The sequence below is a fragment of the Notamacropus eugenii genome, chromosome 6 (genome assembly GCF_028372415.1).
Source record: "Notamacropus eugenii isolate mMacEug1 chromosome 6, mMacEug1.pri_v2, whole genome shotgun sequence".
Taxonomy (NCBI): Eukaryota; Metazoa; Chordata; class Mammalia; order Diprotodontia; family Macropodidae; genus Notamacropus; species Notamacropus eugenii.
In genome coordinates, this window is record NC_092877.1 from 3,639,167 (window position 1) to 3,666,652 (window position 27,486).

The 27,486-nt window shown below is 51.5% G+C and overlaps 1 protein-coding gene and 1 long non-coding RNA gene across 2 annotated transcripts; one reads left to right on the forward strand and one right to left on the reverse strand.

Annotated features, from left to right (window-relative positions):
* MYBPC3 (myosin binding protein C3) lies at positions 1-26,505 on the forward strand. Its single transcript, XM_072617598.1, has 34 exons — positions 1-107; positions 2,047-2,313; positions 4,620-4,730; positions 4,822-4,896; positions 7,535-7,683; positions 8,718-8,835; positions 9,953-10,001; positions 10,379-10,402; positions 10,611-10,667; positions 11,682-11,702; positions 12,244-12,404; positions 13,202-13,334; positions 13,558-13,560; positions 13,920-14,044; positions 14,622-14,727; positions 15,060-15,226; positions 15,687-15,852; positions 16,029-16,135; positions 16,329-16,358; positions 16,893-17,029; positions 17,284-17,361; positions 18,455-18,614; positions 18,737-18,841; positions 19,558-19,746; positions 20,566-20,700; positions 20,921-21,088; positions 22,060-22,148; positions 22,505-22,700; positions 23,085-23,224; positions 24,046-24,205; positions 24,302-24,438; positions 24,851-25,037; positions 26,142-26,179; positions 26,313-26,505. Exons 1-33 carry the CDS (start codon positions 83-85, stop codon positions 26,150-26,152), a joined length of 3,786 nt encoding a protein of 1,261 aa, XP_072473699.1. The 5' UTR covers positions 1-82; the 3' UTR covers positions 26,153-26,179; positions 26,313-26,505.
* On the reverse strand, positions 24,616-25,706 carry LOC140509742 (uncharacterized). The gene is made up of 2 exons (XR_011968901.1): positions 25,527-25,706; positions 24,616-25,412 (listed from the first exon to the last, which is right to left on the reverse strand). It is a non-coding gene; the product is annotated as an uncharacterized lncRNA (long non-coding RNA).
* Positions 26,506-27,486: the final 981 nt, after the last annotated feature.

A 27,486-nucleotide genomic window follows, 5' to 3' on the forward strand; every position in this document is an offset into this window, starting at 1 on the left:
TGATCTCACTCCGTCTCTCTGCTCCCTGCTCCTTTGGTCAGTGTTGGTGGTGGGTACCCAGGTGCCAGAAGACTTCCTCAGGATGCCAGAGCTGGCAAAGAAAGCAGGTAAAGATACCTGGGGATGAGAGGATGAGTGGGGATGGGGCAGGAGAAAGCAGTGGATTTAGGGATGAGGGCCAAATTGGGGCTGGTCAGGGAGAACAGTGCTGGAATCCCGGTGGGGATCAGAGGCCCTGCTACCCTAGAGAAGGGTAAGGGGCCTGAGACCAATTCTCCCTGCTGGCTGGCCTAAGGAGTGAGCTGGGAGGGTTTGAGGCAAAAGAAAGGGCCAGGGGTCTGGCCACCATGACAGAACGTAGGGTGGTGGATGTTGTCCAGCTTGGGATGGATTTGGAGTCACAAGGACCAAGGTTCACATACTGGCTTTGAAACTTACAGCCTGTGTGACCCTGGGCAAGTCCATTTCTTTCTCTAAGCCACAATTTCCTCATCTGTTAAATGAGGGGCCAGCCAAATTAGAGGGTCTCTAAGGACCCCAGAAGCTGTGACCAGCATCCTAGAATCCTATGAATCCAGGCTCTCTCAGCTACTACCAGTGTGACCTTGGGCAAATCACTTCATCTCTGTGGACTTCAGTTTTCTTATCTGTATAATGAGAAGTTGAACCTGAAGGCTTTCATTGTCCTTTCCATTTATAACAGAATATAACTTTCCAGGAGAAGGCAGCCCCCAAGAGAGGGAGGGCTCTTTTTTTTTTTTTTGCTCTGCCCATTCTGGTCTCTTCCCCAATGCCATAGAGGTTCTTGGAATAGGGATGGGGTCTGAGAACCCCTTCTTGGAGGTACAACAGAGAGCCCTAACTTTGGAGTTCCCTTGGTCCCTCACCTCTTACCTTCTGGGGGGGGCTACAAATCCCAGGCTCATTTTCCTGTCAGTTTCCTCACTCCCCACTCCTCGAATTTTCTCCCCTCCAAGGTCACCCAACAACAGGACAACTGAACCAGGTATCCATCTCCTGGCACCTGTCTTTGGCCGCTTCCCCTCCCCATCCCCAAAGCCTTATCACAGCTGCTTGTTATCAGGCTGAGGCCCAGAGAGATAAATTTAGCCAAATACCAGGCAGGGTCAGAATTCTCCTCATTTCCTCCTCCCTCTCTCTCCTTGTCCCTTCCCCCAGCCCAGAGCCCAAGAAACAAAGAGACTGATACTGGCATGAAGAATAGGGTTGTATTAGGGTAGTGGGCAGCCAGGTGGCCCAGTGGATAGGGCCATGGACCTTGAGTCAGGAAGATCTGAGTTCAACTCTGGCCTCAGACGTTAGCTGTATGACCCTGGGCGGGTCACTTCACCCTGTTTGCCTCAGTTTCCTCATCTGTAAAATGAGCTGGAGAAAGAAATGCCAAACCACTCTGGTATCTTTGTCAAGAAAACCCCAAATGGGGCCATGAAGAGTTAGATGCTACTGAAAGGACGGAACAACAACACATTAAGATAAGAGGATGATCCTCATTTCACCTTCACAGTCACCACTGTTCAGCTGCCTTGGCCACCATGGGACTCCTGGGGGGAGGGAGATGATTGCCAGGGTGCCTGAGGGGAGGCATCAGTCAGAGGGGTTCTGGGCTGGGCTTGGAGGAAGGAGAATGCTGGGACATATCGCGGCTATACCAGGGGCAGGGCAGGAAGCCCTCCAAGGTGCACTGGGGGAAATCACCCCAGTGTAGGAGAATCATGGGATCCTAGGTCTGGAAAAGACCAGAAAGCCCTCTGCCGCTACACCCACGAGTCAACCTCCCCCTTCCCATCTGAATCTAACACTTTCTCTCCCGACTCTGAGCAAGAAGTGAAGAGTCAGGAAATGGAGAGAACTCGATTCCTGCCTAGAATCTGGCTAAATGTACGGATAACGAGTCAGGGAAGGGGAGACAAGGCTGGAACTGCTCTAGGAGTTGGGGGTATTGAGGGATCAGTTGGGGGGACAACTGGGGGGCTTCCTAAAGCTGAATGAAGTTGAACCTAAAGTTGAACCTCAACTGCTCCTCAGTTTCAGCATTTAGCAAGAAACCCAAAACAGCTGAGGCAGCCGTGGGCAGTTCTGCCTTATTTGAAGCCGAGACCGAGCGGGCAGGCCTCAAGCTACGCTGGCAGAGGGCTGGCAGTGACATTGCAGCCAGTGACAAGTACGTGCTGATGTCAGAGGGCACCAGGCACACTCTGACCGTGCGGGACGTGGGGCCTGATGATCAGGGGCAGTATGCAGCCATCGCAGGCTCTTCCAAGGTCAAGTTTGAACTCAAGGTCAAAGAAGCAGGTCTGTGGCCTTCCAATCGTTCCCTCTCATGCCTCAGAGTGCAGGTACCCTCAGGGGCAAGGGTGGGTCTCCTTCCTCCACTTGGGCACCTGCCCTTTCTGAGTCCCATGGCTCAGTCTTTGCCAAAAGGACAAGCTGAACCTAGGGGCTTCCTGGAATCCAGCCTGGGGCAGCCTCTGGAAACTACCCCTGGAAAAGAGATTTAACCTCTCAGTGTCTGGGCCACTCTCTATGATGCTAAGTTACAGAGAAAATACCAACTTGCATTGGCAGAGAGAGTTTTCTCATTCTGAAGTATCATATACCAATGAATTCAACAGGTTCAGGTACTATACTTATTCCTCCTGTATAGAAGGTGTTGCTTGGTATTGAGGATATAAAGAAAAGAGCCTCAGCCCTCAAAGAGATGACATTCTACTGGGAAGGAATGATAGGTAATATGCCCAGATAAAGAAATGTAAGGTAATTTAAGGGCAGTGAGGATACTAACAAGTAGAGAGATCAGGAAAAACTTCATGGAGGAAAAGATACCTTAGCTGAGCCTTGAAGGAACATTCCAGTCAGAGAAGAAGACTTGTACGTATTTATGTAATAAGAAAGGAGATGTTGGAACACAGAACAGGTATGATTATAGAAAATAATGTAAAATAAGGCTTGAAAGGCAGGTGGAAGCCTATCGTGGAGAACTTAAAATTTCAAGCTAAAGAGTTTGTATTTTATCCTACAGGGAATAAGGAGCCACTGAAGGCTATTGAGCAGAGGAGTAAAATTCTTAATAATTGCAAAAATGCAAATATATGATTATTTCAATAAGTGCCTCTGACAATAATAGCACTCATTTTTTGTTTTTAAGGCAGAGGAAAAATAGCCCATTTTGTGACAAGATAAGTACTCCGTATCTAAAATCAAGTGGCAGCATTATTAGTGGTAGACAAACTCCAGAAGCTTTAGCACTAAACTGAGAATCGGAGCAAGGCTGCCTCTTGTCATTCCTATCACTTGATCTGGTTCTAAAAATGCTAACTGCAGCAAGAAGACAAAAAAAATTACAGGATCCAGTAAAGGTGGGAAGGAGGCAAAATTCTCTCAGTCCGCGGGGGATATGATGGATTGCTTAAAGAACACTGGACGTTCAGTGGAAAATTAATTGGAAGCCCTGGTAACTTTAGTAAAGTAGCAGGTTAATAACAGTCCTGCAGAATCGTCAGCTTTTCTGCGTCTGACTGATAAAAGCCAGCAGGAGCAAGGGGAACATTTATTTATTTTTGTACATGTTATTGCTGAGTTGTTTTTCAGTCATTTCTGACTCTCTGTAACCCCATTTGGCGTCTTCTTGGCAAAGACACTAGAGTGGTTTGCCTTTTCCTTTTCCAGCTCATTTTATAGATGAGGAAACTGAGGCAGAGAGGCTTAAGTGACTTGCCCAGGGTCATACAGCTAGTAAGTGTCTGAGGCCAGATTTGAACTCAGATCTCTGACTCCAGATCTGACTTTCTCTTCACTGTGCCACCTACCTGCCCCCCTAAACCTATATTTAGGAAGATCACTTGGGCACAGTTTGGATCATAGATTTAGAACTGGAAATTTTCTTAAGGATCAGCTAATCTCCATTTGACAGGGGGAGAAATTAAATCTCAGAGAAAAGGTTGCGCTTGAGCAGGACCATACATTTCGTAGCTTCAGAGACAGTTCCCAGAGCTCCAAAGCCAAGTCTCTTCGCTGCTATGCCAGGGTATCTAGGCAGGTGGTGGCTAAGGGCCAGACTTGGACTATGAATAATCCGAGTCTGAATCCTTTCTGAGGTGCTTACTTACTGTGCGACAAGGGGAAAGTCATCTGATTTCTCCCTGCTTCTGTCTCTTTATGTGTAAAATGGGAAGAGTAAAAGCACTTCTCTCCCAAGGTTTCTGTGAGAATCAGGTAACACACGTACGACGCTTTACACACCTTAGTGTTATATAAATATTATTATTATCACCAGCACTCTGGTATTTAGAAGGAGGGGTGACCAAGGAGACCAGGGACAAGGCCAGTGTAGTCTAAATGAGAAGTGATGAAAGCCTAAGCTAGGGCAGTGGCTGTGGAAATGAAAGGGAGCCTTGACAGGCTTTGGTTTGCAGGGCAGGAAAGATTCAAAGCTGACTTGAAAGTGCTGGGATGGGGGGGTAGAGAAGGGAAGACAGGTGGGTTTACGTGAGTCCGATGGGCTCGTGAAATATCCACGTAGAAGTAGCCCGTGACTTCTGGGAACATGGGGGGGGTGGGGTGGAATCCATTAAATATCTCCTTATTCTGATCCCACCCAGAAAAGCCTGACCTGGTTCCAGCCCCTCCTGAAGCACCTTTGCCCTCTAAGCCCCCTTCCCCAAGTGATGCTCCCACTACAGGGTCTGAAGGATGCTCTCCAAACAGTGAAGGTGAGAGAGGACCTGAGGGCAGGGGCCAGGGTAGGAAGAGGCTTTTGAAGTTAAAAAGTGGCAGTGATCCATTTGCTGGAATCTCTTCTAGCCACCTCTGGAGCTGTTTCTGGTGACCCCATTGGCCTCTTTGTGACCCGGCCCCAAGATGGCGAGGTGACTGTGGGTGAGTGCTTATGGGGCCATTGCTCATTGACCTCCACTAACTTCTTTTAATAGCACATTGTGGCCAGAGTTCTAACCAGGCATTTTAGCAGCTGAGGCAGGTTTGGGTGAAATGGGGCTGAGGAGGCAGGGGGAAGGGAGGGAAAGGTGGGTTGGCTCTGGGGAGGCAGAGCGGAGGCAGATGTCAAGAGAGGTAGAGGAACTGGCAGACAGAGGCTGGAGCAGAGATAGCTGTCAGATGAGTGCGGAGCTTATAGAAAAAGAGGGAGAGTGACCCTAACATGAAAGCACCAGGAGTTAGGCAGGATGGAGTGACCTTCAAAGGAGAAGGGGCTGCTGAGTGAAGGTGGCAGGAGGGAGCAAGGATTAAGACCACTCATCCTCCTGGTCCTGCATGCAGGGGTCAGGAGGTGAGGTGAAGCACCTTCAAAGGTTGACCTTCAGTGAGGCCAAAGATGGGAGGTAATTGAGAGGACAGTATGATACTGTAAACAGTGCTGGGCCTAAAGACGGGAAGACCTGAGTTTGAATCCTGACTTAGCCTCTTACAATTTTGGTAATCCTGAGCCAGTCACTTAACCTTTCTAAGTCTCAGTTTCCCCATCTGTAAAAATGGGCATAATAACTTTTTGTTTGTTTTTGTTTTCAGTTTTCAACAATCACTTCCATAAGTTTTAAATTTTTCTCCCCCTCCCTCTACCCTCCCTTCCCATGATAGCATGCTGCAATCTAATATAGGTTCTACACTTATATTCTTATTAAATACAATTTCACATTAGTGATGTTGCATAGAAAAATTAAAACAAATGGGAGAAACCATGAGAAAAACCAAACCACACTAAAACATAACACAAGAGAAAATATCCTGCTTTGTTCTGCGTTCCGATTCCATAGTTCTTTCTCTGGCTGTGGAAGGCATTTTGCCTCAAGAGTCCTTTGGAAATGTTTTAGGTCCTTGCATTGCTGAGAAGGGCTGAGTCTATCAGAAACTGTCCTCGCACACTGTGGCTGTTACTGTGTACCATGTTCTCCTGATTCTGCTCCCTTCACTCAGCATCAGTTCATAGAAGTTTTTCCAGGTTTTTTTGAAGTCTTCCTGCTCATCATTTCTTATAGCTCAATAGTATTCCATTACATTCACATACCACAACTTGTTCAGCTATTGCCCAGTGGATGGGCATCCCCTTGATTTCCAGTTCTTGGCCACCACAAAGAGAGCTGCCATAAATATTGTTGTACTTGGGGGCCCCTTTCCCATTTCTATGATCTCTTTGGGATATGGCCCTAGAAGCGACATTGCTGGGTCAAAGGGTATGCACAAAGAGTGGACATCATTATTGCCCCCACCTCCCAGGGGTGATATGAGGAACAAATGAGAAGTTCAGTGGCTTGCCCAGAATCACAGAGTCAGGAAAGGTCAGAAATGACATAGCGAGGAATCTATTAAGTGTTTGTATAGCTCCAGGCACTGTATTACAGGCTGAGGATGCGAATACAAAGAAATGAAACACTCCCTCCTGGTGATGCGCTCTCACCTTAATGGGGGAGATAACACAAAAAAGCCATGTACAATATACATACGAAGTTCATAAACACAGAAATCCTTGTACAACGGAGTTAGATACAAGGTAGTCTGGAAGGGAGGGTACTAGCAATTGGAGAGGACCAGGAAAGAATTCATGTAGAAGATGGTGCCCAGGGGCAGTGGACAAAGCACCAGCCCCGGAGTCAGGAGGACTCGAGTTCAAATCCAGCCTCAGACTTTTACCAGTTGTGTGACACTGAGCAAGTCACTTAACCCCTATTGCTTTACCAAAAAAAAAAAAAAAGATGGTGCCCAAGCTGCACCTTAAAGGAAGGGAGGGACGTATAAAAGCTAGTTATTTATTTTTATTATTATTTATTAACAATAAATGAGGGTTCTAGGGGGTCTAAGGGAAAGAGAGGGTAGTAGAAGACAGGATTATAGAGGGGGCAGAAAGTAGGAGATTGGAAAGACTGAGGATGGCCCCAGGACGGAGGGGGCTGGAGGAGGGAGAAGGCCAGTCAGGGAGCCCCAACTTGGCCTTGTGGAGAGGAAGCATGTGCCTTCCACTGTGAGGGCACTGGGGGCTCTGGGTGGCAGTATCAGCTCAGAGCTTGGCATTGATTCTTGACCCCGAGTTCTTAAAGGCAATGTTGGTGTAGTCCAAGTCCTGGTGGGCCCCAGTGATCTGGAAAGGCTTGGGATCCAGACCTGGTGATGAATTCTGTGCCTGTTGTCTGAGGGTCAACCTGGCTAAGTCCAGAAGCTCCTTGCCAGATTGACTGCTGACCCAGGATTGACTTGGGAGTCTTATGGAAGCGTCCACAGCTCCTTCACACGTTGTCCTCAGTACCTTCTTATAAAACTTTAGAGCTCAAAAAAACACCTTCCTTAAAATGATCCCCTGAGGTGAGCAGTACGAGTATCATTACCTATGTTTTATAGATGGGGAAACTGAGGCACAAAGAAGCAATTTGTCTGTGGCCATGGGGATATGGAGGGTCAAGGCTGGGATTCAAACCCAAGTCCACTGTCCTTGCCATTCTACCATGAGGAAGGTAGGGGATGAGAGAGCTGGGGTCATCCCTCCCCTCACACCTTTCTTCTCCTCCAGGGGATAGCATCACCTTCTCAGCCCAGGTGGCTGGGGCCAGCCTCCTGAAGCCCCCTATGGTCAAGTGGTTCAAGGGGAAGTGGATGGATCTGAGTGGCAAAGTGGGGAAGAATCTGCAGTTACATGACAGCTATGATCGGTCCAGCAAGGTTGGCGACTGGTGGGGTCCCCATGGTAGTGGGAGACCTTGGGCAAGGATGCCAAGTGGGCAGAGCATCAGCCACAGGTCATGGCATCCTGGGATGAATAGGATGCTTTGAGGTGGCAGAGTGGTTAGAGAGCTGTACTTAAAGCTAGGAAAATCAGCGTTCCAAGCTTCCCCCTGACATATACAGACTGGGCAACCTCTGGTTGTTCTTGGCAGCTCTCAAGATGCCAGCCTTCATTGGTAGAGGGTGCCTCCTCATTCTGAAGTTCCCCTAAAGTACCAAAGAAATAACAGATCAGCCCCCAGCCCTATTTTCTTTTTTTTTGGTGGTGGTGGGGAAGTAATTGGGGTAAAGTGACTTGCCCAGGGTCACACAACTAGTAAGTGTCTGAGGTCAGATTTGAACTCAGGTCATCCTGACTCCTGTGCAGGTACTCAGTCCACAGGGCCATCTAGCTGCCCCCACCCCCACCCCCCAGACCTATTCCTAATGGTTTAAAGGAAGGAGACAGTGGATTTTGAACCCTTAAAGATCTGAGTCCAAGTTCTCTCTCTGCTATTCCTTGGGCAAATTACAGAAAGTTTCTGGGTCTCAGTTTCCCCAGCTGTAAAATGAGGAGATTTGAGATGGCCTCTGAGATTCCCAGTCAGCTGGAAATGGATTATGCTCTGAGCCATGAGCCTGTGAATCCTCCCCTTCCTCCCGCATTTGACAGATGAGGAATTTGAGACTCAGAGGAGCGTCCAGGGTCACCCAGCTAGGTAGCGACAGAATGAGATTACAAGTCAGACCCTCATCTCCTACAACTCCAGACAGCCTCAGAAAGGCCAGAGATGGAGGCAGAATGGGGGTGAGAGCTTGGAATATGGCAGATGGAGTGGTGGGGGAGCAGCTGGGCTTAGGATCAGGGGACATGGCCAAACTAGAGAGTCCTCTGCCTGAGCCTCCCTGGAGAGAAAGCAGCAGTGAGCATCCCAGGGACCCAATTCCCTGGTCTTGCCCCAACTCCCCACCCACCACTGCTTCCCCTACAGGTCTACCTCTTTGAGCTGCACATCTCTGAGGTGCAGGCAGCCTATGCTGGCGGATACCGCTGTGAAGTTTCTACCAAGGACAAATTTGACAGCTGCAACTTTAATCTCACAGTCCATGGTGAGTACAGGCAGTGCAGTGGAATGGATAGAACCCAAGACTGGAAGTCAGGAAGACCAGAGTTTAAATTCTTCCTCTAACTGCTGTGTGATCCTCACCAAGTCAATTAACCTCTCTGAGTTTTCCTTCTGTTTGTAAAATGGGGGAAGATAGGATGCTTCATAAGGCTGTTGTAAGGGTCAGGTGAGACAATTATGTTGAGAATTATAGAGATTATTACCAGGTCAAGGGAATGACCAGCTAATGCACTGGTGCCTGGCACATCATAGGGGCTTAAAAATGTTTGTTAACTTGAGCAAATTCCAACCCACTGTGATTGTCCAGTGGGGCTGGAGGTCTTTGTCTTCTTTCTTCCCTATGTCCCTGGAACATACCTGGGACATTCTCAGGCTTCTCTCAGTCTTGACTTAGTCAACCACACTGACCTCACACCATGCTAGGTACAGAGAGGCAAGATAAGAGAAATGGGAGTCTTGGCCCCACCTCATTCACATACAAGGGCTCAGCTCAGGAGCCATCTCTTCCAAGAAACCATACCACATCTTCCCAGTTGTAGTTTACCAAGTACTAATCAGACAGTGTGGGGCATTGGCAGGAGCCCTGGATTGGGAAGCAGGAGCCCGTGTTCTAATCCTGCCTTTATTAGCTACTCCCAAAGCCATCTCTCAAAAGTCCTGGGATCATAGAATTTAGAGTTTGAAGAGACCATTGAATCCAACTCTCTTATTTAATAGATGAGGAAACTGAAGCCCATTAAGCTTAAGACATTAGCTGTGTCCTTGGCCAAATCCCTTAGCCCCTCTGCACCTCAGTTTCCTCATCTGTAAAACTAGAGGGTTGATAGATGGCTTCCAAGGTCCCTTCCAACCCTGAGATTCCACAGTTAATTGATTCCTTAAGTACCTTCCAGTTTAAATCCTATGAAATTTCCCTAGGGATGGGGGGAAGGATGAGGGGGTAAGAGGGGCCTTTAAATGCTTTGCGATCCCCCAGGGTCAGAGTAAAATAGGATTTAGCATTTCTGCCATTTCTACTTTCTGCCCACCCACCCCCTTCCTCCACCTCCACTTTGTACAGCCTGTTTTCTCTCTTCTTTCTTCCCTCCCTCTCCCTAAAGAGGCCATCGGTCCAGCCGACCTTGACCTTCGCTCAGCATTTCGTCGCCCGTGAGTGAACACCGTAATCTCCCCAGTGCCCCCTGCCCTCTGTCCCCAACTGCACCCCAGGTGTCCCCATCCAAGCCTGTCTCCTGCCCCCTGGGAACCTCTCAGCCAGTCCAAGCCTGAGGCAGAGGCTCAGGGATGAAACTAGCAGTTGCCTTCATCAAGGGGTCCTGGGGGAAACTTGGTCCCCTCAGTAGGGGCAGGGGAGGAGGGAAGGCTCCCCAAATACCATCTCCCCTGGCCCGGCCTGGAAGCTCAGGGCAGAGGAGTTGATCTTACTTCAGTGTCCTCATTTGTAAAATGCCGGGTTGCATCAGGTGGGTTCTAAAGTCCCTTCTAGATTCAGATTTATGATCCTCGTGCCCGGTCCTTCCTTACAGGAGCCTGGGTGTTCGTCGAACCAGGTACCTCAGCCCATCTGCCCAGCCCGGGAGCTCAGGAAGGGGGTGGATGCCCTGGTCAGAGCACCTCCTCTAAGACCCTGAGGGGGAGGGGATCCCCCTCAAACCCCTGGGGACTCTAGCAGGGAGGCTTGCCTCCTCATTCTCCAGGCCCTTCATCCTCACCGGCTTTCTAGCCTCACTCTTGGGGCTGGGGGGCTTCTCTCTGCAGTGCAGATGGTCACGACGATTGGGGGAGCCTGGATTTTTCCTCCTTGCTGAAAAAGAGGTGAGTCGGTATCAGCGGGATGGTGGGACATTGGGCCTGATGTCAGAGGAGTTGCATTCAGGTCCTCCTCGACCCTTCCCAGCCCTGGGAGCCCTGCAGGAGCCCCCCTGCCTTATTGGTCCATACGACAGGTCAGCATCCTCGCTCCACCTGCCTCTCGGGCCAGGAGCTCAGGTGGGACAGGGCCAGGTACACAGGTAGGAGGAGCTAGGTGCGCAGGTGGGCAGGGCTTGGTAAAGCTGAAGTGACTGGGGGCACCAAAAGAATCTGAAAAGCGAGGATCATGGCATCAGTGTTTGCTGAGCTGCTCTAAAGTACCAGCACGGTGCCTGGAGACAGCTCCACACCTTTAGCTTTGGCAATCGTCCAATTCCCTATCCGACACGCAGCCTGCCTGGGGTGCACCTGGGCACTAGAGGAGGGCCAAAGGCAGGGGGAGAAGGGGACTCCAAGCAGTCAGACCTCACGTGGCTTCTCTTCTCTATTTCTTCTCTCCACCCTCCCCTTTTGCTGCTGCTGTTGCTACTGCTGCCATGGCCTCTGCCACCCAGAGAGTGAGGAAATAACACTGAGGGGGGAAGGTTTGGGTGAAGAGGAGGGGAAAAGTCCTTGAGAACGACTCTCCCTAGGGGACTTGGCTAATTCCTTGCAATCACCCCGTCCCCTTTACTGAGGGGCAGCATGCCCAGCAGCTCTCCTTCAAGAAAGACACACAGATTGGCTGGGTGACCCTGGGCGAGTCACTGAACCTCTGTGTCCTAGGCAATGCTTTAAGTTTCTAAGGGGTGGATCTGCACTGGCAGAAGGAATTTCCCATGTCAATGAAATCACAGGTCCCGATCATGCTGGTCCCTTAAAAAGCCCAACCACCATGAAAAGGCTTCCCTCTCACTAGGGGTGGGGGATGTTAAGGAGATAAAGGAGCCAGTTGAGGGGGAGGAGACACGAATGATATGAACACATCTCCTTTCCCTCCCTCTCCTCCCTCCTTACCCACCCATTCCTGGAGTACAGCAGCTTTCTTAGGACATCCAGGTGAGTGCCCTTGGCCCTGACTTATTCAGAGGCACCCCTGGTGCCCTGGTGGCCTGCTGGTGGGCCAGACCCCAAACCAAGCCCAATATGAATAGGTCTCCTCCCTACCGTGAAACCAAAGCTCTTTCCCCAAAGTCCCCAGCAAGCCTGCTCGGCTGAAGATGCAGCCAACGGGGCTTTTACTAAACTCTGTAGGATCCAAAGGCCACCCAGAAACAACTTGGCCTTCCCCAAACTGGAGCCTGATGGTGGCTCCTTCTCTGTTCCAATCCCCATGGAGGAAGATGCCCCAGAACCACAGCCTTCCCCACCCCCACTTCCCTGACCTCACAGAGACCCTCCCTTACTCTGTCCTGGAGGGGGGCAGTCATGTGGTGGAGGAGATTGGAGAGAGGGTCTTCAGCCCCTGGGAGAAGGGAAGGGTGCTTCTTATGCTTCTAGGCTCCAGGTGGGAGTTCTTGCATTCTGAGACCATGGTGAGGAGAGGGCTGGGCTCTGAAGGGGAGGCCCTCCTCTGTGGGACTCATCTGGTTGGTACCAGGGACCCAAAGCTGGAGGTCCCAGCAGAGGAGGATGTGTGGGAGATCCTCAGGACAGCCCCTCCCTCAGAGTATGAGCGAATAGCCTTCCAGCATGGTGTCACAGACCTCCGGGGCATGCTGAAACGCCTCAAGGGCATGAAGAAGGAGGAGAAGAGCACTGGTGAGTCCTGCCTCTCTGACCTTGAGCAGCTTTCCTGCAGGCAAGACCTGGGCACTCTGTCCAGGGGGCCCTGGCATCGGGGAGCCCAGAAGACCTTAGTTAATACAGCTCATGTCAGCCTCAGAGGGTTTAGAGCTGACCCTGCCTCTGCCACTTACCTCTGGGTCACTGTAAAATGAGGGGGTTGATTTCTTAAGGTCCCTTTCAGTTCCAAGTCTATCTTCCTAAGATCTCAATTCACTTCACTCTAATGAGCATTTTCTACATTCAAGGAAGGCTCTGTGGATGTAAGGACAGCCTTCACAATGTGGACCCAGAGAAACAGAAAATGCCAAATAGACTGAGAAAGGAGAGGGTACGCCCGCCCCCGGGGCAGGGAAGATTCTAAGAGGTCCCCAAGGGGCAGGACCCAAAACACAGAATTGTCAGAGCTGTGGAACTGCCAAGATCATTCCAAAATCCTCATTTTACACAAGAGAAAACTGAGTCCTAAAAAGTTTAAAGCTCTTGTTTCTGTAGCACGTTTCAAAAGGTTTCTCACAACAATCCTTGGGAGTGCAGGTCTTATTCCCCTCATTTTGCAGATGGGGAAACTGAGGGTCAGTGTTTCCATTCAGCTAGCAAGTGTCAGAGCCAGTATTCAAAGCCAGCTCTCACTTCCCCATGCTCCCCAATCTGTCTGGGAAGGAGGTGGAGTGGCATCTATTTCATTCCCTACCCACTTTGAATGCACTAATTCAGGGTCGGGGGGCAGGTTCCCCAGGAGAACCTAAGCTGTCTCCGTGTCCCTCCCAAAGCGTTTCTGAAGAGGCTGGACCCTGCCTACCAGGTTAACAAAGGACAGAAGATCCGGCTGGTGGTTGAATTGGCCAATCCTGATGCTGAGGTCAAATGGCTGAAGAATGGGCAGGAAATTCAGATGAGTGGCAGGTGTGTCTGGTGGCAGGGATGGTGATGGGCATTGGTGGCGCATCTTGAGGGGGAAGCTGGGAGATGAGACATCAAGGAGTGCTGAGCTGGGGAGGGGGGGGGAACCAGAGGGCTGGCTGAGAGGTGGTGAGCAGTCTGACAAAAGAATGCCCCTTGGCTCTGTCTTCTTTCTCTATTTCTGTCTCCTCCATTCTGAAACTGGTCGTCTCCCTCTGGCCTTTAGCAAGTAAGTTCTTGGGTTGGGTTGGCTGGAGGAAGGGGCAGGGAGGAGTCATGTTTCCCCAGGCTATGGTGAGGTTGGGAGGTGGGCTGTGGCTCTTGAGGAGGTGCCTCTGAAGTTCTGACTGAACAAAGCAGTGTGCAACAGCAGGCAAGCTAGTGAACCCCATCTGAATAATGAGGTAAGCTCCTACCTGGCCTCTGAGGTCCCTCCCAGCCCTAAAACAATGATGGTGGCAGATGGTGAGTACTTCCTTAGCATCTGTCTGTCCCCCTTCCCTGTTCTTGCCCAACCCTCACCTGTGGCCTGGGCTGGTCTAGTTCCTGGGATAGTCTAGTCAGGTTCTGTCTGCCCCCTCCCATCAGGTATATTTTTGAGTCTTCTGGCAACAAGCGCATGCTGACCATCAGCCAGTGCTCCCTGGCAGATGATGCTGCCTACCAGTGTGTGGTGAATGGGAACAAGTGCAACACAGAGCTCTTTGTGAAAGGTAAGTGGGGTGTGGACCACCCTCTCTGACCTCAGAGGCCATCGGCCCAACCAGCAACTGAACAGGCTTCTCTTCATGATGGTCACCCATCCAGTGAGGGAGGGAAGGTGCCACCTCCCCAGTGGATGGTCCATCCCACTCTGGGATGGCTCTCAGTATTAGGAAGCTCTCCTATTCTGTTCCCATCATGGCCCCAGGCTCTGGAGCCAAGCAGACAGTCCTAGTACATCTTTGAGGTGAACCCCTTTCCCATTCTCCCAGCCTTCTGTCTTAGGCTAAACGTCCTCAGCTCGGGTAACAGATCTTCCCACGATCCAGTTCCAGTCTTCAGTACCCTCACTACTTCTTTTCTCTTTGCCTCAATGTCTTTATGCCTAAAATAAAGAAGTTGGACCAGATGAATCTCTAAGGTCCCTCCTCTGGAGGCTCACTAGCTTGTTAATGTCCTTCCCAAAATGTGCCACCCCAGACAGAGCCAGTCTGTTAGGTGGAAGGGGCTGTGGTGATTGGGTAGTGGGGGTTGGGGAGTCATGAGGTCCAAACAAACCCAGGATAAAGAGCAACAGTGCTTTGGCAGAGCCCCCGGTGCTGATCACAAGAGCCCTGGAGGACCAGATGGTGACAGTTGGACAGCGGGTAGAATTTGAATGTGAAGTGTCAGAAGAGGGAGCCCCTGTGAAATGGTAAGTACAGCCTCCAGTCGGTAATGGTGGAAGGAGGAAAAGGCTGGAAGCTGGCAGGATGGGAGATGTCAGTGGTGGCCATCCCTGCCCTTCTTCCTAAGGATAAGGTGGTCCTGAAAGCTGGGGGTGAGGGGGAGAGTGGGGAGGTTGGCATCGTGAATGTGTCCAGCCTTTGGTCCAAAATTAGCCAGTCATATATTTTCGCCTCCCAGTGGGAGGTCCCCCATGCCCCCGAGCATCAGGCCCCAGATCATGACCACTCCAGCCCAGTCAATCCCTCTGGCCCCCTCTCCCACCATCACCATAACAGTGATTTGCTTTACCTGGGCCAGGTTGAAAGATGGAGTGGAGCTGACCCGAGAGGAGACCTTCAAATACCGCTTTAAGAAAGATGGACGCAAGCATCACCTGATCATCAATGAAGCAACCCTGGAGGACAGTGGCCACTACACCATCCGTACCAGCGGCGGCCAGGCCTTGGCAGAGCTCATAGTACAGGGTGAGGCTGGGACGGGGTGGACAGCACCGAGGACCCCCTCCCTCCCCACCCCACAGGCACAGCCTTAGGACATGACTAAGTTGTGACTTCATGAGACTATAGATAGAGAGCTGGGAGGATCCTCAGAGGCCCTTGAGTACAACCCCTCGTTTGACAGACAAGAAAACTGAGGACGAGGGAGGGATAGGAAATTGTCCACCACAATGGTTGCTTTCATATTTGCAAAAGGCTTTTATAAGTTCTCTGTTTTGATATCCTCACTTTACAGATGAGAAAACAGAGTCTGAGAGCTGTTAAGTGACTTGCCCAAAGCTCTGAAGCATCTGAGTTAGGGTCTGGGCCATTGGTTTTCCCATCTGTGTACAAACATATGGCCGTGGGTCCCTTCAGAGGGCCGCTGGCTCCCCACACGCGGATGCTCACACCTGTATTCACACCAGCCATCCTGCTCACTCCCCAGAGAAGACACTGGAGGTGTATCAGAACATCGCAGACCTGACGGTGGGGGCTCGGGACCAGGCCGTGTTCAAGTGTGAGGTGTCAGACGAGAATGTGAAGGGAGTCTGGCTGAAGAATGGGCGGGAGCTGGTGCCAGACAGCCGCATCAAGGTGTCCCACATTGGCCGGTGAGTGGGTGGCTCAGCCCTTGAGAAACCTGGCCTCCCACCTGCTTTCTGCTCCCCTCTTCCCTTGCTCTTGGGAGGATGGGGGATGAGGTGTCCGAGGTCTATTATTTATAGGGAGATGTGGTGAGAGGTCCTGGCCCCCTGGGCCTTCCCTGAGCTGAGACCTCTGTCCTTAGGGTCCACAAGCTGACCATCGATGATGTCACACCTGCTGACGAAGCAGATTACAGCTTCGTGCCTGAAGGCTTCGCCTGTAACCTCTCGGCCAAGCTCCACCTCATGGGTGAGACTGGCACAGCCAGCACTGGGCGCTGGGGGCATCTGCCTGATAGGACATGTGGTGGTGCCTGGGACGACCCGTAGGTTGGATGGCAGAGCCAATACTGCCTGTCACTTGGGTGAAGGGAACCTCTCTGCTCCCTCCTTGACATCTTCCTTCCTCTCTCATCTTTACCCACTCTTTTCTTCCCTTTCAGAGGTCAAAATCGACTTTGTTCCCAGGCAAGGTGAGAGTCACACATCCCCTTCTGCCCAGTCCCTCTTCACCCCTAGCCACCGTCCCTTCCCTCTCTCACCACTGTCTCATCAGACTCCCAAAGAGCCAGGATCATAGTGCCAGGTTGAGTGTTGAGAAAGGTCCATTCAGGAGCTGATGCTCCCTGTCAGTCCTCTCTGTGGGCCTTCCTTATGGTGGGCACTGATGGCTCTAGGAGGGCAACTAGAGAAGGAATAAGCAGAGCCATGCTGAGTTCGTAGAATAGAGGGGCCAGACAGTAGTCTGAGTCATTGGAGCTCCAATTGCATCTCCCCACTGCGTTGTGAGCACCAAATTAGACCTGTCAGAGTTATGTGTTAGTGTGTAATCTGCACATGCACTCCATGAAGGGAAGTCAGACCTCAGGACCAGAGTGCAGACTCCCCTGGTCTGTGATTTAAAAGTCATGTGAGGCTTCTCAGGTTCTCCAGGCTGAACAGTATGGCCTCATTCTTCCCATTCCAATGATCCATCGTTCTTTCTGATGCCTGGGTGTCTTCCTCAGAACCTCCCAAGATCCATCTGGACTGTCCTGGACGCACACCTGACACAATCGTGGTTGTAGCTGGGAACAAGCTACGATTGGATGTGCCCATCTCTGGGGATCCAGCACCAACTGTCATCTGGCAAAAGGCTATTCAGGTACCCCCATATCACACACACACACACACACACACACACACACACACACACACACACACACACACACACACACACACACACACAACTCTTGTCAAGGGGAAGGAAGCTGGTGGGGAAGGAAAGGCAGCCAGGACATCAAGGGCAGGGCTAGCTGGGGGACACAGCACTGAGGCTGTATGTTCTGCGGGTACCCCCTCCAAGCTGGGCTGTGATCCCCATTCTGCTTCCCCTCATTCTGAGGCTCTGCCTTTCAGGGAAACAAAGGCCTAGGTGAGACCCCAGATGCTCCCAGAGATGCCAGTGACAACAACGAGTGGATATTTGAGAAGAAGGTAAGAGACCCAGAGTCCACTGGTCCCAAAGCCCTCCTTTACCCCTTTCTCCCCCCAACTTGGGGTATTCATAAACCTGTCACTTTAAGGAAGCCCTCCCTGAGGAACGCTCCCTTACCACTCCTTTCCTGGGCATCCTCTCAGTCCCTGCCCCTGTGACTATCTGATTGCTTACATGTTCTCGTGTTCAATTGTGTCTTCTGAAGTCTGGGGAACTGTGGGGCAGACACAGAGATGTAACGTCTTCTCTTTCTCTAGCTCTGTAACAATGCCTGATGGTCTGTATAGTCCTGTTGACTGTGAAGTCCTTTCTCATCTATTGGAATGAATGAATGAGTGAGAGAGTGAATCAGCGAGTGAGTAAATAAATAAATGAATGGGTGAAAAAAATGAATGACTATGTGAGTGAATGAATGAGTAAATAAAGGAATAAAACTTTTTTTTGTTAGGGACAAGGTGTACCCGAGTGTCAACGACCCTCCCCCCCAAGATCAGTCTGTATAGCTTTGGGTTAGAACCTGAATCTCCTTGCTGGATCCCAGAATTCAGGGAATTCAAGAGTTGCCAAGCGCCCGAGACCTTTGATTGATCATTTTTCAATGGCAGTCCTACAGAGCGAAGTTTATAGTTTCCTCACCCTGTAGTTCAAGCATTTAGCCTGGTTGTCTAACAGCTGAAGAAACTGAGGCCAGGAGAGGGAAGCAGTTTGTACAAGGTCACAGAGTTAGCAAGTCTAAGGGCCAGGTTTCAAACCCAGGTCTCCTGATTTCAAGTCCATTGGCCTCTCTTCTGTACCACATTGCATCTTCAATCTAATGTACTTTCTCTCTCCCCTCATTGTGCCTGGCATGGGGCCCTGGAATCAATAGTGACCTACTTGGTAGTGCTAACTCTCAAGTCTGAACTGTGGGTAGTTCCTTGTGCCAGGGCCCAGGGATGGTCCCAGTCTACCTCTGGAATATAAAGAGCCCAAGGAGAAAATCAGGAAACCAGGACCTCCTTTAGTCACTTCTGACCTTGACTTTGCTGGGGAGACCTGACCTAGGGATCCCTCACAGCAGTGACCTCCTTCCTCTGTTTGGTACCTTCCCAGCTGCTGTGTGAGACCGAGGGTAGGGTGCGTGTGGAGACCCACAAGGACCGAAGCATTTTCACAGTGGAGGGGGCTGAGAAGGAGGATGAGGGTGTCTATACTGTGACAGTGAAGAACCCAGTGGGGGAAGACCAAGTCAACATCACTGTCAAGGTCATCGGTGAGGCAGGCACCATGGGACAAAGGGGCAAGGCTCTGGGCACAGGGTTCTCCCCTGGGATCCAGGGCTGGGGGCCCTGAGATGAAAAGACAAGCAATCAAACATCTCCTTTTCCATGTCAGATGTCCCTGACCCACCTGCAGCCCCCAAGATTAGCGATGTAGGGGAAGACTCCTGCACCGTGCATTGGCAGCCCCCAGCCTATGATGGCGGACAGCCTATCCTAGGTGAGACGGGAATACTCATTGATTGATTGATCAGTTGCAGGCCTAGGGCCAGCCTGGGGCTTATCAGAAGACTAGATTGTTCTCCTGACATTACCTTTAGGACTTGGAAAGAATACCAGGTTTGGAGGTCAGAGAATCTGGGTTCAAATCCTGGTTCAGCTACTTTCTATTTATGTGACTTTCTGCAAATTTCTTCCCTCTCTGGGCTTCAGGTCTGTATTTATAAAGTTTGGACTAGATGGTCTCCAAGATCCCTTATGATCCTATGATCCCAACCTGTTGGTTGTCCCGGGTCAGCCTGGCCTAGGGGTCCTGAGATCAGAAGTGGATATCTTCGGATAGAAGTGGAGGGACGTCTTGGGTTCTCAGCAGCAAGTCCCTTCATCTATTATCTTTCACCCTTCTCCATTCATTCATTCAACAAATATTATGCACCTACTAGGTGCCAAATACAGTGCTAGACACTGGCAATATATGAAACCATTTCTGTGCCCAAGGAGCTTATATTCTAGTGGGTGGAAACAAGTGGTACACAGGTGAGTGAAAGTAAAGCGATTTTGGAAGTGGGGAGCCCCATCAGTTGGAGGGATGCTGGTAGGGCCCAGGTGGGCAAAGGCAGTCAAGCTGAGCCTTCCCTGGGGTTGGGGTAGGAGAGCACCCCTAGTTTGTCCTCCATAACTCTTCTTCCCCCTCTTCTTCCCCTTCTCCCTTTCCAGGCTATATCTTGGAACGGAAGAAAAAGAAGAGTTACCGGTGGATGAGATTGAATTTTGACCTCCTCCGGGAGCTGAGCCACGAGGCCAAGCGCATGATAGAGGGGGTGGTGTATGAGATGCGGGTCTATGCAGTCAATGCTATTGGCATGTCTCGGCCCAGCCCTGCCTCCCAGCCCTTCATGCCCATAGGTGAGCCTGGAACTGTCTCCCCACAATACCCCATGCTACTCTGGCCAGCCCGGCTGTGGAAAAATCACTCTAGGTCTCTGAGTTCTGATTCACTTATCTGTGAGATGAGGGCTAGCTGTCCTGCCTAGGTCATCACAGGGCTACTGTGTACTGGACACAACCAGATTTGAAGAGTGCCTCACAAAGCCTGTAGATATATAGCATTTATAGATGTGCCAACTCCTTATCACACTAGGGTTCTCTTCTGATAGACTCCACCTGGACCCCAGGTCACTGTCCCACCTGCCACTGCCCAGCCTTCTGCCTGAGCTGGGCCTTGGAGGGCAGGGTGGGGACAACCCATATGCCTAATGCTGGCACTCCTTTATGTAGAGTCCTTCCAGGAAATCTGATTGGAACCAAGCTAGGAGAATGTGTGGGAGTGAGTGGTGTTAGTGCTAGAAGCACAGGGGGAAAATACAGACTCACATTTTGGCCCAGATGGAAGATCTACCCATTAGGGAACCCCAGGGTGGAATGGGATGCTCCAGGAGGGCAGGGAGTGAATGCCCCTTCCCTGGAGGTCTTTAGGCAGAAGAGGGAAGAACTACAGATGAAGATATTTTGAGGGGATTCCTGCTCAGCTAGGGAGAGACAGAGGGAAGGTGAGACAGTCAGGTCCCCTGGCAGAAAGGGATGAGAATGTTCACCTTCATGACCTTTCCCAGTTCCTGGCACATAGCAGGCCTTTAACAATAGGCCCTGAAAGCCCTTCCCATTCTGAGATTCTGAGCATGTGTTACAGGTGAATACACCCCCTAACCTCTGTCTTCTCACCAGGCCCTCCCAGTGAGCCCACCCACCTGGGCGTAGAGGACGTCTCTGACAGCACTGTCTCTCTCAAATGGAGGCCCCCTGAGCGTATTGGGGCTGGGGGGCTGGATGGTTACAGCGTGGAGTACTGCAGAGAGGGATGTAAGTCAGCGCCCCCTCCTATCCCAGCACCCACCCCTATAGCTTATGTTCAGGCAGCAAGCATTGTCCCTGTGGGCACCAGCCTCAGAGTGCCTGTCCCTGCAGGCAGGCCTGGTCCTGACAGGTCCAGCTCAGCCTCATCCTTTCTCCTGGTCCCCGGAGGGGAGGTCTGGAGCTGGTGCTGGTGCTGGTGCCGACTTAGGGCTCTTTTTCCTGGCAGCCTCTGAGTGGATAAGCGCTTTGCAGAGTCTAACAGAGTGCACATCGCTGCTGGTGAAGGAGCTTCCCACTGGAGCCAGGCTGCTCTTCCGAGTACAGGCACACAACCTGGCTGGGCCTAGTGCTGCTGCCACCACCAAGGAGCCTGTCACTGTGCAGGAGATCTTGGGTGAGTGCCACAGGTGGGCAGGTGGGTGTCTCCTTCCCTGGAGCAGCAGAGGATTCATCCCATCCAGCCCACCTGAAACTCCAGTTAGCAACAGTGACCATGTGGTGCCCCCAGACCCTCAGATCCCTACCAGATAGAAGACATGGCCTGGGAATGGAGAGACTGAGCCCAAAGGCTTCCTAGGGAGACAGCAATGGAGTAGGGGGAAGGCACTGGCTGTGGAGCCCGACACCAGAGTCCTTTGTGTACTGTTCAGTGAAATCGGCAGGTGCTCCCTTTCTTTGAGCATAAAAGGAGAGGGTCAGATCAGGCCTCTGATGACCCTCACAGTTCTGAAGTTATGATTGTACAGCCTGATGCTCAGAGGGAGGGTCCTGTTTGAACTATTTCTAGGTCCCTGGGCTGCCCAAGTCTTCCAAAGGAATGGGGGTGGTGGGGGTGGCCGAGAGAAGGCTGCCGGTAAGCAGAAGAGCTGCTTTTAAGGACTTGGAAGGCTGCTGTTCCACGGAGGCCTTCGGTCCTGGGCCTCCACTGAAGGGGAGTGGGGGTTCTGTTTCTTCCTGTGGGACAGGGACTCTAAATCACAGACTGTCTGGAGCCTTGTGAGCCAACCCATAACTAAAGAGGCATCGCAGGAGAAACAATCTCAGCCTTTGCCTGAAGGCCTTGGTTGGGGGGGGTGCTGCCGGTCACTGTGACCTCTCCAAGTAGCCCTCTTCACTTGGAGATCATAGGCCTCTTTTCCTTACATCAAAACCACCCTTGATCTGCCCTCTGAGGCCAGCAGAGTCTGACTGCTCTTGCACATAGCAGCCCTTCGGGCATTTGAAGACAGCTTTCACGGCCCCTGGCTGGCCCCCCACAATGTATTGGCTTCTTCAGGCACTCAGGGCTAGGGTCCCCTCCTCCTCCTCCTGTCCTAGGGTCCCCCAAGTCAGGCCTTGTGACAAATGGCCCCTCTCTGTCCACAGAGCGTCCCAGGCTCCGGCTTCCTCGGCACCTACGCCAGACTGTGCAGAGAAAAGTGGGTGAACCTGTGAATATTCTCATCCCATTCCAGGTCAGTGCCCTTCCTGTCCCCACCTCTCCTCACTTGGGGCTGCCCACCAACATCACCCTCTCCAGCCTCAGAAGCTGAGGTACTGGGGTGCCACAGGCCCTAAGGACTCTACATTTCATTTCGAGCTTGAGCAGCATTTGCCAGGTGGCATTGTGGGCTGGACCAAGAACTCCAGCTGATGAGTGTTAGCAGAGGAGGAAGGGTTGTTGGGCAGCTGGTACCTGGCCTCCTACCCTTTCCTGTTCTGACCCTTCCATTCCTCAAGAATCCCCCCCTGCACCCTCCTCACACTTGGATCAGGTCAGCTGATGGCCCAGAGGAGTGGGTTGAGCATAGAGCTACCCACTAACCCACAGGGGAAGCCTCGGCCTCAGGTCACTTGGAGCAAGGAGGGGCAGTCACTGGCCGGGAACGACGTGAGCATTCGCAACAGCCCAACAGACACCATCCTGTTCATCCGAGCCGCCCGCAGGGACCACTCAGGCACCTACCAGGTGGCCGTGCAGATTGAGAATATGGAGGACAAGGCCATCTTAGTCCTGCAGATTGTAGGTGTGTTGGTTTGGAGGCTCTCAACTCCAGAGCTTTTTTTTTTCTGGGAATTCAGGAGCCACATGACCCATGTTTCAGTGATTCCCAAAGACTCTCAGCTGGTTGGGCTCTCCAATGCCAAGCTAAACCCTCACTCCATCCTAATTCTCCTACCTGAGATAAGGTCAGGATCTTGTAGTTCTTGGCTTTGTGGAGCTATCCCATGAAAAATTAGGATATCCCCTCCCCCAGCTGGCAGGGGTCAGAAGGGTCCCTGGTACCCTGGATGACCCAGGGAATATGTAAAAAGAGGCCACTTTTCTCCATGCCATTAGCAAGTTTGGAAAGACAGAGGGAAGTTTAGATAGTCAGGTTCTAGGCTGACCCAGACCCTCCTCTCCATAGATAAACCAAGCCCCCCCCAAGAGGTGAGAGTCACTGAAACCTGGGGCTTCAACGTGGCCCTGGAGTGGAAACCCCCCCAGGATGATGGCAACACAGAACTCTGGGGCTATACAGTGCAAAAGGCTGACAAGAAGACCATGGTAAGATGGGGGGGGGGTGCTTAATACTCCTTCTCCCCTACTCCTGGGGGGACATGGGGGAGGAAGGAGCAGGGGAAGGGCACCATCTGCTGGGTTGGACAGACTCCTCACCAGATGGCAGACCATGGCCGCCTTCTGCTCTAACAAGACAAGAAGGATGGGGTCCTCCTGGGCCAGGAAGGTCCCAGCTCTCATTCTGCTGGACTCCTTTGTCCCCTGTAACCATAGTCTATCTGCTACCTTGCCAGTGCCTTTGCTTACTGAGGCTGTGCCTTGCCTCTCCCAAGAAAGCTCTTCTGCCTTGTGAACTGTATAGCTTGGAATTCCTAACTCCCTTTAACTCACCCTTCTACAGACCTTTTCTGATATCTCTCTCTGAGAGAGAGAGAGAAAGAGAGAGTTTCCCCTCCCTGCCAAAATCGTTTCTATTTACTTATTAGTGTCCAGGAGGCTGTAAGCTCCTTGAAGGCAGGGATGGCTTCATTTCCACCTTTGTATCACCAGAACCTGCCATAGTACTTGGCACCTAGGGAGCCCTGACTGAAGGAAAGCTTCTATGATGTATCTTCCAGCTCCTAGTTAACTGCCCCTTCACTACCCAGGTTGAGATGTTGGTCAGCTCCAACAAAGGTCAAGAGCCAGGGACTAGGGCAAGCTGGCGGCTGGTAGGAACAGCACTGCTTCCCTGGCAATCTTCCTTGCCCATCCAATAAAATGTAGGCTACTCAAGGTCAGGGACTGTTCCATTTTTGTCTTTGTGCCTGGCCCATAGTAGGCACTTGATAAATACTTATTGAATCAACTCTGTCTCTGCTCCCCAGGAATGGTTCACGGTACTAGAGCATTACCGGCGCACTCACTGTGTGGTCTCTGAGCTCATAATGGGCAATAATTACTACTTCCGGGTCTTCAGCCACAACATGGTGGGTGCCAGTGAGAAAGCAGCCACCACGAAGGAGCCAGTCTTCATCCCCAAAATAGGTATTTCCTCCTTGACAAATTGGGGGCATGTGCCATTTCTCACCAAAGGCCTGACTTGGGGAGGCCCTTCCTCATAGACCCCTCTGTTGCTGGCAGGTCTCACATACCAGCCTCCCATGTATAAAAACCTTGACTTTTCTGAGGCTCCAAGCTTCACCCAGCCCCTGGTGAACCGCTCAGTTATCGCAGGCTACAACGCAGTCCTCTGTTGTGCTGTTCGAGGAAACCCTAAGGTACAGCTACACTTCCTACCCCAAAGGGCATGGGAGGTAGGCCAAAAGGTTTTTGTACATTCCTGGCTGGATCCATCACAGATTCTCAGGAAGAAGTTAAGTGGAACAGGGGTCCATCCCAAACCACAGCAGACCACAGTAAGACTCTGCTTTCACATAAAATATTGGAATAAGTTGTTGGCTTGACCCAATACACTATTTATCCATAACTTATGGTTGTGGTTCCTAGATATCGTCCACAGGAACTAGGTTTAAAGGCCTACGGCAGGGCTTAGCACAAGTCCTCAGGGCCTATCTGGTGATCCCAGTGCCCTTCAATGGTCCTTGAAGGGGGAAATGTAGGTACCCATCTCCCCAGAGTTTCTGGCAGACTTGGTCATCTCATTCCTCTCCCCTTTGCCTTGGTTAACAGCCCAAGATCTCCTGGTTCAAGAACGGGCTGAACCTGGGGGAGGATGCTCGTTTCCGTATGTTCAGCAAGCAGGGGGTGCTGACCCTGGAAATCCGAAAACCCTGCCCCTTTGATGGGGGTGCTTATGTCTGTCATGCCATCAATACCCAGGGGGAAGCCCAGTGTGAGTGCCGTCTGGAGGTGCGAGGTGAGGATGGGCCTGGGCACTGGGGACAAGAGAAGTAATAGAGGATGGAGGTGAGGGAAGGCAGGGATTAGGGAGCGACACCTTGTTCCTCCTCAAAGGCCAAGAAGCTGCTCTTAGAAAGGCACCAGGAGAGCTTCTGGCTGGAGTCTGAACCCTCACAGGATGACTGATTTAGAGTCGCATGTTTATAGATGAGGAAATTGTGGCCCAGAGAAGTGATTTCTTCAGATTAACACATGTAGTAAACAGACAACCAAGAAGTGCAGTGGTTAGAGTGCTGGGCTTGGAGGCAGGAAGGCCTGAGGAGGAACCCTGCCTCAGCAGTAACTGTGTGCTCCTGGGCGAGTGACTTCACCTGGGCCTCAGGTTCCCCATCTGAAAAATAGCCCCTCTTTCACAGGATTGTTGTCAGAATCCAGTGAGATCATACAGGCAAAGTGCTTGGCAGACTTTAAAGTGCTCTATCCCTGTCAGCTATAATGGTCTTACCACTGTAGGTCTGTCATGAAGACAAAGCTGCTCTTGACCCCAAATCTGGTGACCTCACTGCCCCGCAGTCTTCCTTCTCCCTGAAGCCTGTCCTTGATTCAGTCTCTTCCATTCTGAAGAAGGCAGGGAATTACCACTCCAGATTTAATGAGCTTGTCATCCGCAGCTCCATCCAAGCCACTGATAAAAGCGAGACAGCTGCTGTACAGCAGAAAAATCAATCAAAAATCAAGGGCTTCAGATCCTAGCTGTACCTCTGGGCAAGTTACCCTCCATCTGGAAAGCCCCTCAGATTTGGACTAGCTGGTTCTTAAGGTCTTTTGTGGCTCTAAGTCTATGGTCCTAAGAGGAGTGACGGGGAACATTAGCCATGCGTGAGGTGTCCCCACCAAGGAAATGGATCCCCAATTTGTTCTGGGCAGAAAGATCCATTCCCCTGCAGTTTTCGTAGCCAAGTGGAGGTGGAGGCGAGCATGGAGAGGAAACCTGCACAGCCAGGCCCGACAGAGAAAGCATTCCTAAGGGCTTTTCTAGAAAGGCTAGAATCGGTTGGAAAGGGGTGAGTTTGTACAGTTAGGTTAAACTAAGAGCTCCCCATCTCTTTCTCCTTCACAGTGCCTCAGTAACTGGGCTGGAGAGCCCAGAAAGGCCAGGTAAGTCCCCTCGGTCAAGGGCTCTCAGCCAGCTTCCTCTGGATGTCTCTGCTGAAGCTGTTTCTGGGGACAGAGGCTTGCAGGGAGGCGGGTGTGGCGCACAGGCTGCTCACAGCTGTACCCTCTGCCACAGGTGCTATCAGGACCCCAGCCCTGACCCTGGAGGAAACCCATCTTTCTGCTGTGGTGTTTGTGTGTGGGTGCTGGGGGTGGGAGGGAGGGAGGGAGATAACTCAGGCCCTCCTGCTTCAGGCAGCTGTGGGGGATGGGCGGGGGAGGGGGATTCTCTGTCTGAACCCTGAAGAAATAAAAGTGAGATGAAAAGATGGGGTTGAGGCTGCTGTTCACATCGGCACTGGGCAGGTTCCGCTGTCTCCCTGTCTACGGCAGTTAGCCGGCCGAGTAGCTCTGCCACCTGAGAGGGGCTGCACGCTGCCAGCAAGAGCTTCCCCTTAGCGCGCTGGACTGTCCACAACTTGGCTTTTGTTACTGCTCAGCCTGGCCACAGGGGACTTGTGGGGAGGTTGGCCTCCAGAGGAGTGGTCATGGTGACCCATGGAGGTGCCACGCCAAGGCCTAGGCTGCACGGTGGGCTCTTTGGGAGCCTGACAGCCTGTCGGGGTGGTACCACAGCAAGAGGAGCTAACTTCCTTTGTTCTTTGGCTGCTCGCATCCAGCTAGGTGGTGTAGTGGACAGAGCACCAGTGTAGGGGTCAGGAAGACCTGAGTTCAAATCTCACCTCAGACACTTGACACTCACTAGCTGTGTGACCTTGGGCAAGTCATTTAACCCCAACTGCCTCATCCTGGGTCATCTCCAGTCATCCTGATCACTGGATTCAGATGGCTCTGGAGGAGAAATGAGGCTGGTGACCTGTACAGCACTCTCTCACTCTAAACAAAGTCAGGTGCAAGTCATGTCATCATGGATGGCATGGTCTTCTTCGGCAACAAAGGACAAACACGCTCACATCCAGTGGTAATCTGCTTGGTCACCAAAGTTCCCCTTTGCCTCCCAACCCCTGCTCAGCTCCTGCTGAGTCAGGGAGACCCCAAAGCCCCACACAACAAGTGTTTCTACAGTCTCTACCCTCCCTAGGGAAGGCAGGGGAGGAGGACCAGATGAAGAGACCCTGCAGGATGAGAGGAGCCACTTTCATTACCCCCCAGCAGAACTCTGACATGGGGATGTCATCCATATATAAGGAGGCCAGAAGATGCTGTCCTCTGAGACCTGGAGGCTAATTGTCAATAGCGAGGGAAACTTACTTGGAAATCTAACCTATAATATGTGCCTATAGACTAGG